This window comes from Clupea harengus, chromosome 14 (genome assembly GCF_900700415.2).
Source record: "Clupea harengus chromosome 14, Ch_v2.0.2, whole genome shotgun sequence".
Lineage (NCBI taxonomy): Eukaryota > Metazoa > Chordata > Actinopteri > Clupeiformes > Clupeidae > Clupea > Clupea harengus.
The window spans coordinates 26,141,580-26,153,095 of record NC_045165.1 but is presented as its reverse complement, the minus strand read 5'-3'; the positions used below and the strand labels follow the sequence as shown (position 1 = coordinate 26,153,095).

General features: G+C 44.7%; 1 protein-coding gene across 5 annotated transcripts; it reads right to left on the bottom strand.

The window, feature by feature from the left end:
• Positions 1-94: 94 nt before the first annotated feature.
• On the bottom strand, positions 95-10,235 carry LOC105909427 (ensconsin). Of its 5 annotated transcripts, XM_031581021.1 has the most exons (16): positions 10,049-10,235; positions 8,992-9,160; positions 6,695-6,778; positions 6,432-6,503; positions 6,152-6,315; positions 5,829-5,931; positions 5,329-5,442; positions 4,770-4,924; positions 4,494-4,615; positions 3,956-4,233; positions 3,638-3,782; positions 3,272-3,461; positions 2,497-2,595; positions 1,467-1,517; positions 1,044-1,269; positions 95-771 (listed from the first exon to the last, which is right to left on the bottom strand). In XM_031581021.1, the coding sequence occupies exons 2-16, from the start codon at positions 9,110-9,112 to the stop codon at positions 761-763; spliced, it is 1,935 nt and encodes a 644-aa protein (XP_031436881.1). In that variant the 5' UTR covers positions 9,113-9,160; positions 10,049-10,235; the 3' UTR covers positions 95-760. The 5 variants fall into 5 exon arrangements, with proteins under 5 accessions (XP_031436881.1, XP_031436880.1, XP_031436882.1 ...); XM_031581020.1 differs by lacking the exon at positions 10,049-10,235 and having other exon boundaries at positions 8,992-9,716; XM_031581022.1 differs by lacking the exon at positions 10,049-10,235 and having other exon boundaries at positions 3,968-4,233; positions 8,992-9,716.
• Positions 10,236-11,516: the final 1,281 nt, after the last annotated feature.

Genomic DNA, 11,516 nt, shown 5'->3' with positions numbered 1-11,516 from the left:
CCATGGGTCCCTATGACCGTTTTGTTTTCGCCACCACATAGTCACACACACAAACACACACACATTGTAGAAGGACTACTGAACGATAGACAGCTTTTCAGTTTTGAGGAGTTTTTATTGTGTTTCATAAAAGATTTTTCCATAACAGTATACATACCTTGTCATCATCATATCAATATCAATATCATTACACTGTTTTTTTATTGCATAAACTAAACTCACGGCACATGTAGTTGGGAAGGTAGCTCAGTGTTTGCTTAAGGGACTGCCAATAACTTTCCTACTTATCAAGTACAACAGTCAGTGACATAGAAACTATTTGGTGATAGAATGGGGAGATCTCACACTGGGAACTGAGATGAATTAGCAGCAACACGTGATAGGAGTCTCACCTAAAGGGAGTGAGTTTATGGATAAAGCTTAAGCCAGCACTGAAGAAGAAGATAACGGAAAATTTCTAGTTCTGATAAGGCAGAATTAGCAGCATTGCAACAGTTTCAAGCATATAATAGAATTCTAATAAAATGTGAAATATAAAAAGGAAATCTTATAGCAGTCTATCATCTAGGCCTCTATGTAAAAGATTGTGATTGGCAGTTATGTCCACCAAGAGGGTCTAAAGCTGACCAGAAGGTCTGTCAAGTGATATTGGGGAAATATCTCTTAAGTGCTTTCTTCAAGTGCAGGTCTTACAAATATCCTTGGTGGAATAAAATGTGAAAGGATCGCTTAGACCTCTTCTAGTCCAGGTGTATAGTGCTCAGATGACCTCTGTTGAAAGGATGGGACAAAAACATTAACTCCAAGAAAAAGAAGAAAGAAGTTTAACACCACAACTGAGACAGAAAATGGGACAATTAATCTGTAATGCCTGACATGGCGAATTAGTCAGAGAGAACATCTTTCATAATATCACATTTTCTTTGACTTGTGGTCCAGTTCTTTGACCCTGGAAGTGAACTTCACATGGATAGCAAAGCACCATTACATTAGGGTAAATATTGTGGTGGTTTTGCCAATCATTGAATGTGAGTGAAACTCACCCGCTCTCTGCTGAGACTGTATGTGGTCCAGGCCTGTGAGGGTGCGCAGGGAACGCCGTTCTTTGAAGGTCACAGACGGAACCACGTCCTCCCTTGGATCTAGGTCCAGTTTGTTGGCCTGGCTCGGGCCGGACAGTAGGATGACGTCCTCTCTGTGCTTCCCCACGGGCTCTGTGTTCTCTTTAGGCGGCGGTTCTGTCACAGTACTGCTGGCTGGTGCAGGTTTCTATGCAGTACAGAACAGTTTGAAGAATTGCATCTCGAACACCTGCTGATACACTATTTGTCTTATGCAACATGCACAACCCAAAACTAACACCTTACGAAAGAAGAAGGACACTTCCCAGAGCTTTGTGTTATAAAATAGAATGGAATATAAATGCTTTGATCTGTTTCAAGCAGACTTCCTAGAAATGCCTTTACCCCCTCAGCAGAGTCTGCCTTCCTTGTTCTCTTCATGATCTCCTCCAGACGCTGAGGAAAAAAGAAAGAAAGGAGCTTTACTTTAAAACTTAAAAAAATATTCCACCCTTAGACTTTGAACTATTTAAAACAAATGCTACTGAGATACTGATCATTTTAGTGACAAGGTCTTGTTTACTTGTTTGATTACTAAAATATTGCAACAAACAATAAAATGACCCCAGAAATATACATTCTATTAATGTCTCTTAGTATTCAGTAGCCTGGATACCAGACCGAACTTAGCCCCGCCCACAAATGTTTTGGTTGGGAAGTTCGGTCTGGCATTACTCCATTGAAGAGAAATTATCTGCGGCTCGATATCGGCCGTACCAATCAAATTGTTAAGGCGGGCTTTATACGGTGATGGACAGATGATCAACAGTAACGTAACCAACCACGTCACCAACACACGAGTTGAATTCGTTTTCAACAAACATGGCTGCCGCTGGAGAGCTGAAATGTATAGATTCGAGTCCATTTAGACATTGACAGTGCATTCATTTTGAAAGAGGAACAGAGAAACGTGATTAAGGCATTTGTCAATCGAAAAGATGTTTTTGCCTTCCTTCCTACGGGATCCGGTAAAAGTGTAATGTATCAGCTGCCCCTGGTCACATACTACGTTGTTCTGATTGGTTGTAGGTAACCAATTGAGCGAAGAGGCATTTTTTCTTCTGGTTCGGTTGAAACACGCCCCATAATCACAGCCCAATGGAGGGATATCAGACTCATATTCTGACTAGAATTATGAGTATGACATCGTCAGGCTAAGTATTCAGTGTATTAGAGGGAATGAAGAATACTAGGGTCTCCTACACCCTTGGCTGTCATGACCCATGCCTTGAACTAACTGAAAGTAAAGGCTCTGCTTCTTGTCCTGATTTTAGAATCCTTACCCTGAGGGAAAGTCTCTTACAAGGATGATTAAGTATGTATATCCACTGAACCCCTCCCTCTGCCTCCCCTGAAAGCCCATATATGGTCGTACCTTCTTCCTCTCCTGACGCTGTTCCTCTTCCTTCTGGAAGTGCTTTTCTCGTTGTTGCCTCAGCTCCAGCTCCTTATGGCGAGCCTCCTCTTCCTCCCTCTGAGACAGAATCAAAAAAGGATAGCCTCACTGTATGCCTCCCCCCTCTCTCTGTGTGTGTGTGTGTGTGTGTGTGCGTGTGTGTGTGTGTGTGTGTGTGTGCGTGCGTGTGTGTGTGTGTGTGTGCGTGTGTGTGTGTGTGTTTGTGTGGGTCTGTGTGTGTGTGTGTGTTTGTGTGTGTGTGTGTGTGTGTGTGTGTGTGTGTGTGTGTGTGTTTGTGTGTGTGTGTGTGTGTGTGTGTGTGTGTGTGCGTGTCTGTCTGTATCAGTGCTTCCTGACACTGCACTTTTACAATGAACAAGATTAAAGCATGCCATGCATAATGTCTGAGATGAAACATGCATTGAAACCAGAAATATGACTTGACGGACAGCTATGCTAAACATTTGGGCAACACATTGCAATAAGGATGAATTAACAATCACTACCAGATGTATTAATTAGCATGACGTGTTGCATGTTAAGTGTTACATGCTTAATGTTATTTGTGTTAGTGGATTACACTTTGGTTCCAGAATTTCTATTTGATTAGTTGTATAATCGGATATAATAAGTTAAAAACATTTCACAGCAGCAATTCACAAAGCTTTATCATTTGAAAAATTATGTTTGAAACCATTTTGAAAATGTCACCTCTACAGTAAGTCTGACCAGTTTTGCTTTGTCATTTACGTACTTGTCTCTTCAGCCTGCGAGTGTTTTCCTCCTCAATCTGTTTTTGCTCCTCCTCCCTCCTTTTCTTGTCCTCCATCTGTTTCTGCTCCTCCTCCTCCCTCTTTCTGTCCTCCTCCAATCGCTGGTGAGTTTCAGCCTCCAGGCGGGCATTCTCCTCTGCCTGCCTTCGTGCCAACTCTTCCAGTGCCTGCCTATGGGCACGAACACAAAATCACCCACAAATACACACACACACACACACACAGAGCGATACCATTTTTGATGCAATCAAAAGCCAAACCAAGAGTGTCTCAACTTAAGATGCCAGTACATCGCTGCCTTATCTCAACCCTCTTCCTTTGACTGTCCATCCTTTGTTCCTGCTCACCTCTCAAACTCTTCCCTCCTCTTCTCCTCCCTCTGTTGGCGGGCCTGTCTGCGCTTTTCTGCTAGCATCCGAGAGGCCTCCTCTGGGTCACTAGTGCCCGCTGAGGACCTGCTGCAGCTGGACGAGGATGCTGGAGGAGGCTGGGCTGGAAGAGGAAAAGAGAGACTACATTAAACTAAAAATAAATAAAACATTCCTATTTTTGGGGGCAAGATTCATGTTTTTGAGGCAAGATTTTTGGAGCAAGATAAGCACAGGCAGAAAAATAGATAAGACAGCTTTTACTAGACAGACAAAAATTCCACGACCAAAATGTACCGTTTTGACTACCAATATTGAGTTGGACTGTGGCTACTGGGCACAGATTTGGGCTAGGCGGTGGCGTGTCTAAGTTGCCTTCCTCCATCCGCTGAGGGCCTCCATCCACAGTCATCTCATCCGTGTGGCTCTGGACATCAGTGGCTCCACCAACAGTTACCCCATTCTGTGAGGGCGTGTTGCAGTAGAGTCCAGGGTCTGGCTCCTCCTCTGGAAGTGGTGGAAGAAACCCCTCCAGCTGTGGTGCAGGGCGTCTGCTCACCGCTCGGAAAACAGGCCTACCAATCAATACACAGCCACATTAGAGAGAGAGCATATTCTGTGTCCGAAGTGGAGACATATATTCTCTTTCTGTCATGAAACACCAAACAGGTCACTTGGATGACGCAGGAATAAAACACATCTTCTGAGCTGATGTTTTATGTGCCATGGTCACAGGAATAAAACTCAGCTGGGGCACACAAGTGTTTGTATAACAAAGGTTTGGTCTTATTTGTGTTTGTCCTCGTATATGATCTCAGACACGTGATGTTTGTACCTCTCAGGAGGGGGGTCGGGAGGTGGGCTGGGTCTCACTTTCTCAGGGACAGCCTTCATCTGACTCTTCTGATTCTTCTGGGAAATTCTCTTCTCAGCTGTACTCACTGATTTCTGTTTATACTGTCAGAGAAAAGCATTTCATGTGACTACGAGAGATACTAAGGTGCGTAGAGAGAGGATTTAAAGCGACCGCACAGCAATGTCTAAATCAGCCGAACAAAGCAACCTCAGAGAGAATCAGAGAGGGGGGGGGGGGGGGGGGGGGTATGCTCACCTGTTCTGCCTTTGTGGTTTTATGATGAGTGTGACCGAGGTTGGATTTAACTGCTGGTGTCTTGGGGCGGGTGGTGACATTAGAAGACTCCACCTTGTGGGCAGAGCTGGAACGCACCTGGTGGCATGAGGCTGAACGACGACAACAATGAAAGACTGAATGTTTTCATTGTTGGGCAGATGTGTATGCATAAATGGGTGTGTATCAGTTCATTTAGAAGTAAAGGAGTGTTGTATGTGTGTGTGTTTGTGAGTTCATGAGAGAAGGCAGTGTGTGTACATTGTGGGGTATACATGCATGTTGTTGGGAGTTAAAGAACAGATGCAGATGAAATGAAGATCACAATGAAAGGAAAAAGCAGGGAGAGAGAACAGCCCTCGGTTAGAAATAAGCCAGCTATTAGCTGCTGTTTATCATCTACACTCTGCACAGTTGGTAGCTGTATATATCAAAATAACTCCTGTACACAATGGTCAGGTAGTGGGATGGATGGGGAAACTGAGGGCTTAACAGAGGAGGGACAGGTGGCACAAGGACGACTAAGGGGCATGACTGGTACCTGCGTCTGCTTCAGGCGCCCCCACACTCCTGCTGCGCGCCAGGTGGGCAATGGTGGGGGTCTGCAGGCGCCTGACCAGGTCCTTCTCCCACTCAGTCAGGCGGTAGCGGGGAGCTAACACAGAGAGCAGCATGCACAGAGCAGAGCAGAGCACAGACCCATTAGCCCAGAGCGCTCACCCACAGAGTCAGTGTTGGGAGCAGAGGGGGAAAGGGAAAGAAACTGTATCAATTATTGTATCAGTTTGGTTTAGTCAGAGATAGCAAAGACCTGCAGGGTCAGGGTTAGTTGAGGTAAATGACAAAATGTGCGTATATGTGTGTGTGTACGATGAGGGTGTGTGTGTGTGTGTGTGTGTGTGTGTGTGTGTGTGTGTGTGTGTGTGTGTGTGTGTGTGTGCGTGTGCGTATGAATGAGAGTGTATCAACACAGAAACCCAGCACCACTGTGCTCATGTGTGTATTCGTGTCCCATTAGAGTGCCATTGGTCCTGTTTTTACCCTTGTTGGTATTGGCCTTTGCCCGTCTGGAGAGCAGGCTGAGCTTTTGTTTGGCATTCTGACTTCTCTCCATGGTTCTCTTCACCACCTGTTCGTAGCGCTCCTGCATGGACAGGGGACACCAACCACAGTCAAAACACCTATTGCCTTTCAAACGGCAATTTACATCCAAAGTACTTCATATTGGAGGATAGTGCCGTGTCCTCCTCAGACCATTCATCCTGCCATTCACCTCATCTGTCTCTCCAACAAAGGCTCAGCTAAAACCCACATCCTTCCTGAGGACAAAATCTGCAAACCCTGTAGGATCTCTGACATTTCACCTTCTCCTTGTGAAGCCTCTGCCTCCTCTTCTCCTCCACAGCCACCCTCCTCCTCTCCTCCTTACTCCTCTGCTCCTCCAGCTTTTGCCGGCGCTCCTCCAGGTGCTTCTCGTAGTGACGTTTGGCGCGTTCCTCCTTGGCCAGCCAGCCCTGCTCGCGTGAGGCTGGAGAGATGAATCAGAACAAATGAATGGCCCTCACAGCCCCATTATGCTTTAGATGTTTAGGTGCAGAACTAAAGGCTGGCCCCCTTGGACTCTGAATTCCGTGTCGGTCTTACCGAGCACCTTCTGCTGCTGCTCTCGCCGCTCTCGGGCCAGACGCAGCCTCTCGTCGACCTTCAGACCATGCTCTACAAAGAGAGGTGGAAGAGAGTTCACAGTCACCCATTTCTCAGCTATGTGCGACATGATTGGCTTCCTTAAACAAATCATGTCAAGTGTATCTTTCTACAGAGGATCATTGCATTAGGCCAGTTTCTTATGGTTTGATTCAATGGTGCAAGTGATGCATGTGTGACTGACAAAGAAAAGTCCTTTATACCTGCTGTGTCTCTGGTCTTGTTCTGAATGTGTGGTTGTCCAACTCTCTTTTTTGCTGGATTTGGCTTTGGATCCATCCCAGATCCTGAAATGTGTGAAGGTCTATATGCATTTTCACAAAGGTCTTACAGAAACAAATGAATGAACAAAGAAACCTGACTTTAAAAGCTGTTTAGGCACAATGGCCCTCATTCTCGAACATTTTCTGAAGTTTCTTCTGAAATGTTTCTTACGGGCTTCGGAAAAACAACGTAAGCAAAAGACATCCGCCAAATTCATGCACGCTTGAAAATGCGGTCCTACGCAGCAGAAGTTTTCTGGGCTGTGCTCCCCCGGAAGAGTTTTCTTAAATTGAAAGCGCGTTCTCGTGCTCCTGAATTTGCATACATACACGCCCTGCCAGCTCCTTATAAGGGCACGCAACCGTAGTGACGTGTGCAGTCGGAATCGACCGAATCTACACGAAAGCAACTCGTAAACGAGTCATGTCAAAGCGGTTTCGTGTACATTACATTTAGTCATTTAGCAGACACTTTTGTCCAAAGCGACGTACAAGGGATAGAACAGTCAAGCTACGAGCAATAGAGACCTAGTGTAACAATAAATACTACTTTACATAAGAAATAGAAAAACGAAATAGGAAATAAAAACGAAGTGCAGGAATGTAACTGCTATAAGTGCAAGTTAAGCACTAGTGGAAGTGCCAGTTAGGAAGGGAGGTGCTCTCTGAAGAGTTGGGTCTTCAAAAGCTTCTTAAAGGTAGAGAGGGACGCGCCTGCTCTGGTAGTGCTAGGCAGTTCGTTCCACCAACGTGGAACTACTTGAAAATTCTGGATTGCCGTACTTGCACAGACGGCAGTGCCAAACGACGCTCACTAGACGAGCGCAGCATTCCGGTGTAGTCCTTTTATTTATTTTATGACACCACGGTGCCTCGTAGAATCATGACTATAGGCCTACATGTGAAACGTAATTGTTAATGATACTTTAATCCGAGGATCTGTAGAGTTGATGTGAACGCAATCACCAACGATTTCTCACAAATTCATTAACACGGAGAGTTTTCTTAAATGCGATTCCTCAAAAAACCACAAGATGGCCAACGGGGCCATCTTGTGGTTTTTTAAGGAATCGCATTTGAGAAAACTCTGGCCGAGTTACGACTGCTATTTCGAGTTCGGAAAGTCTTCTGAAGTTCAGAGCAAATCCCAGATGAGAAAACTTTCATGAATGCCGAATGTTGTCCTAAATCCAATTCCTCTTAAATTCCTCTTAAATTCCTCTTAAATTCTTCTTAACTGCGTTCGAGAATGAGGCCCAATGCCTCTGCATGGATCTCAATGGGTTGTACTGAGATACTGGAGCAATTCATTCTGCATTCAATTTCAGGACAATAACAATAACCATATCATTACCTTTTAGGCCTTATATGTGATTTATATGAAAAACAACTAATGCTGTATAAATAACACAACAATGAAACAGCATTTGCCAATAGTCCTTCATATAATGACATTTGTTTACCTAAATGTGGACAAACTAATTCAGTCCAATTGAATCCTATCTATCTATTAACATCAATCAACCAGTCCCCTCGTTGAAATCATAACACAAGATTTCCACAACACGTGGTCATTAAATGCTCTGATTTTCCGCAAGCCATTCATTCCTGGAAGAGTAGCCTACAATTAACGACCCTATCTTGAACCACAAAGCAGCAGACACACTCCAAACACAGCTTGTGACCCAAGCTGATGCATCCCTCTAACTTACAGACCCCCCAGGGGGTGAGAGAACAGAGAGGGCACTTGTGTTCTCGAACGTTTGCTGCAAAGAACAGCCTGCCCAGCGCCTGACTGCTGTCCTCATTGAGATCACAATCAAATGGCAACAAACAACATGAGAAGGAGCGTCTATCAACAGCGTCACACGTCCAGGCAACACCTTTGATCAAGGCAATGCATGTCCACTGAATCCAGTAACTCATTTCTCAGGCACAAAATGGTGGAGAAAGCCCACCTGAACACACTGCCATTAAGGTGAAGATGAGACATTTACTCCAACAGTGTCACCACTATAGCAATATCTATAGCAGACAGTTTTGGTAAATGCGATATATGGACATTCCTGCGCACCATCTGCTGTCAACAATAGAGGGGACATCCCTGTAGGGAATGAAGTGCCAAATATGTCATCTGATGCGGGACCTCAGGGGAGAGGCTTTGTCAGTTGTGGTCATAGAGACTACAGCACCAATCCTGCAGAAATAACACATAAAACAGCCACAAGGCCACTCACCTCTCCTCCGCCTCTCTTTCTCGGCAATCCCCTCTTCTATCTCATCCTTTATGATGGAGAGATCCGGGGAGCAAACACTCCGCTTCATTGGTGCTGGCACGCTGGCACAGGACGCTGGCATGGTGGATGCACGATGCCCGTGCCTCTTCAGTGACTGTACTCCTCAGCTCTGCGTATAGTGGGACGAAAGCACAGAATCCCTCGGGTTAAATTGGTGGCGACAGCCCCGTTTTCTGTGCCACTGTCACTGCTACTGCTACTGCTGCTGCTGCTACTGCTGCTTTGCTCTTCTTCCGCTTCAGCTAACAGCTCATCTGCACATCTCAGAATGAGAGAGAGCGAGAGCGAGAGAAGGAGCGGGGAAAAAAGAGAAAGAAATCCCCTTCAGGGAGAGACAGAAAAATCATAGAGCAGCTGACTCTTTCAGCCCCGGTTCAGCTACATCACGGACAATGACAGAGAGAGAGAGAGAGAGAGAGAGAGAGAGAGAGAGAGAGAGATGAAAATTGAAAGAGGGGCAAACAGGAGATAAAGACTGAGAAAGAGAGAGCAGGCTGGAGGAAGAGGAGATCAGATTGGGAATGCCAGGGTAGGCTTAGAGATTTAGTACTCCTCCTTAGCTGCATTTAATCAGGTCTGTACGAACAGACAGAGCCCCTTTTTGGGTTAGGGGCTTGGACACCCAGCTTGAGCTGCAGCGGAGGTGAATCTCCTTATCCCAGATGATCAAGCCTGCAGCAGCAGAGTTCAGCCTCAGAGCCTAAAGCTACAGAGGCTGTTCTTCCTGGGTCACGTGGTAGCCCTGCCTCCCTCTCACGTGTACTCTCACACAAAAACATAACCCGCATATGCACACACACACACACACACACACACACACACACTCAGTCATGCACACAGACAGAATATCACACACATAGAGACATACACACATTCATGAATGTATAAACACATACACACACACACGCACACGTGTGCACGCACATAGAGCAACTCACATTCTCATGCGCATGCACACACACACACACACACACACACACACACACTTCATACGTACCTATGCACATACACACACAGGGTGACAAAGCTGATGCAGGGAAATTTTCAGCCGAGACATTTTCCCATTGAATGGTTGCCCAGCAACAGCAGTGTGCAGAAGAATGACAGGGCACACACTCGGTGCTCGGTGAGACGGAGGAGAGGAGCCCATGGATGCTCTACGTCCTCCATTACAGTTCCACACACCATGTGATCGGTTTTCAACCAATCCCCTTCATTCAGAAAGGACATGAATATGGGTTATGAAAGAACTGAACTAACACAGCAAGGAATTAGCTGTATAATCAGAGTTCTGGCAATGGGCAAGGTTTTACTGAACACATAAGAACACAACCTGCTATGAGATGAAAGTGATATGATGATGTGATGACCATAGTATCAAGAAAAGGATGTATTTGTGTGGGAGTGGCTGTTGAAGTGGCATTTAAGTTCAATGGCATTGTTGCTCTACCTTTGGCTAAACTGAGTGTATTACTGTTACTCTAGTACTTGTATTTGAATAGCTCTGTGCTGTAGGGAGACTGCCCCCACCCCACCCAATCTCAAATCCAAGTCACTAGGGTAATGCCCATTTCCCCGTGACCCCCTCACCAAAGAGTCAGACTTGCTGACATTACAGTCATACCCTCAGAGCACATACTCAACTGTAGGGACAGGGGCCATCAGGGGCCGTTCACTATAAATAATTGTTGTAATAATGCTGACAAAGATGTTCTTAATTTTTTTATTTTACCTCATTAAATGAAAAATAAAAAACGGACCCTAATTAGAACATCCACTTCTTCAACTTTTCCTATTTCTAAAACATCAAATATAATATAGTTTATAGGTGACAAATATTATTCTATTAATTTGGCTCACAAACATATATAATATGTAAAATATTGTTCCACTTCTTCTTAAATCTCTTAGGGCTATCTTATCGAATGCCGATAATACCTAACTAAAACCATAATATGCTGTAGTCAGTGTAAAAGGTTAGGATTAAATATATGAAATAATTGCGTGCCATATGCAATATAAAGATGTAAATGTAATTATGTATGAAATGCTAACCCATGATGATAGTTTGACAAATAATGTCAAAGAGTTTGGTTGGAGTTTAGAAAATTTGAAACTGATACATTAAAAATATAGACGAATAGTGTGATGCTCTTTATGGCTTGGTAAGTGGCTTGCTTGCCTTGACAACTCTTCTGCATCCATGCACAATACACAGAGTTCAAGAGGCAGGTACCAAGCAGGCAATAGGGAAGCTATGAATCTTAAATCATTTTGCCCCCCCATGCTGCAGGGGAACCTCAGTTCTTCCTCTTAATGCCCCTTCAGTGTCATGTTTTTCTCTACTGTGTTTTCTTTGATGATAAAGGTTTTCTATTAATTGAGCCATGTGTGTTCAGCTGGTCAAGAACAGAGAGAGCTTATGATCTGCATTCCGTCTCCTGGAAGAAGTGTTAGTAACCATA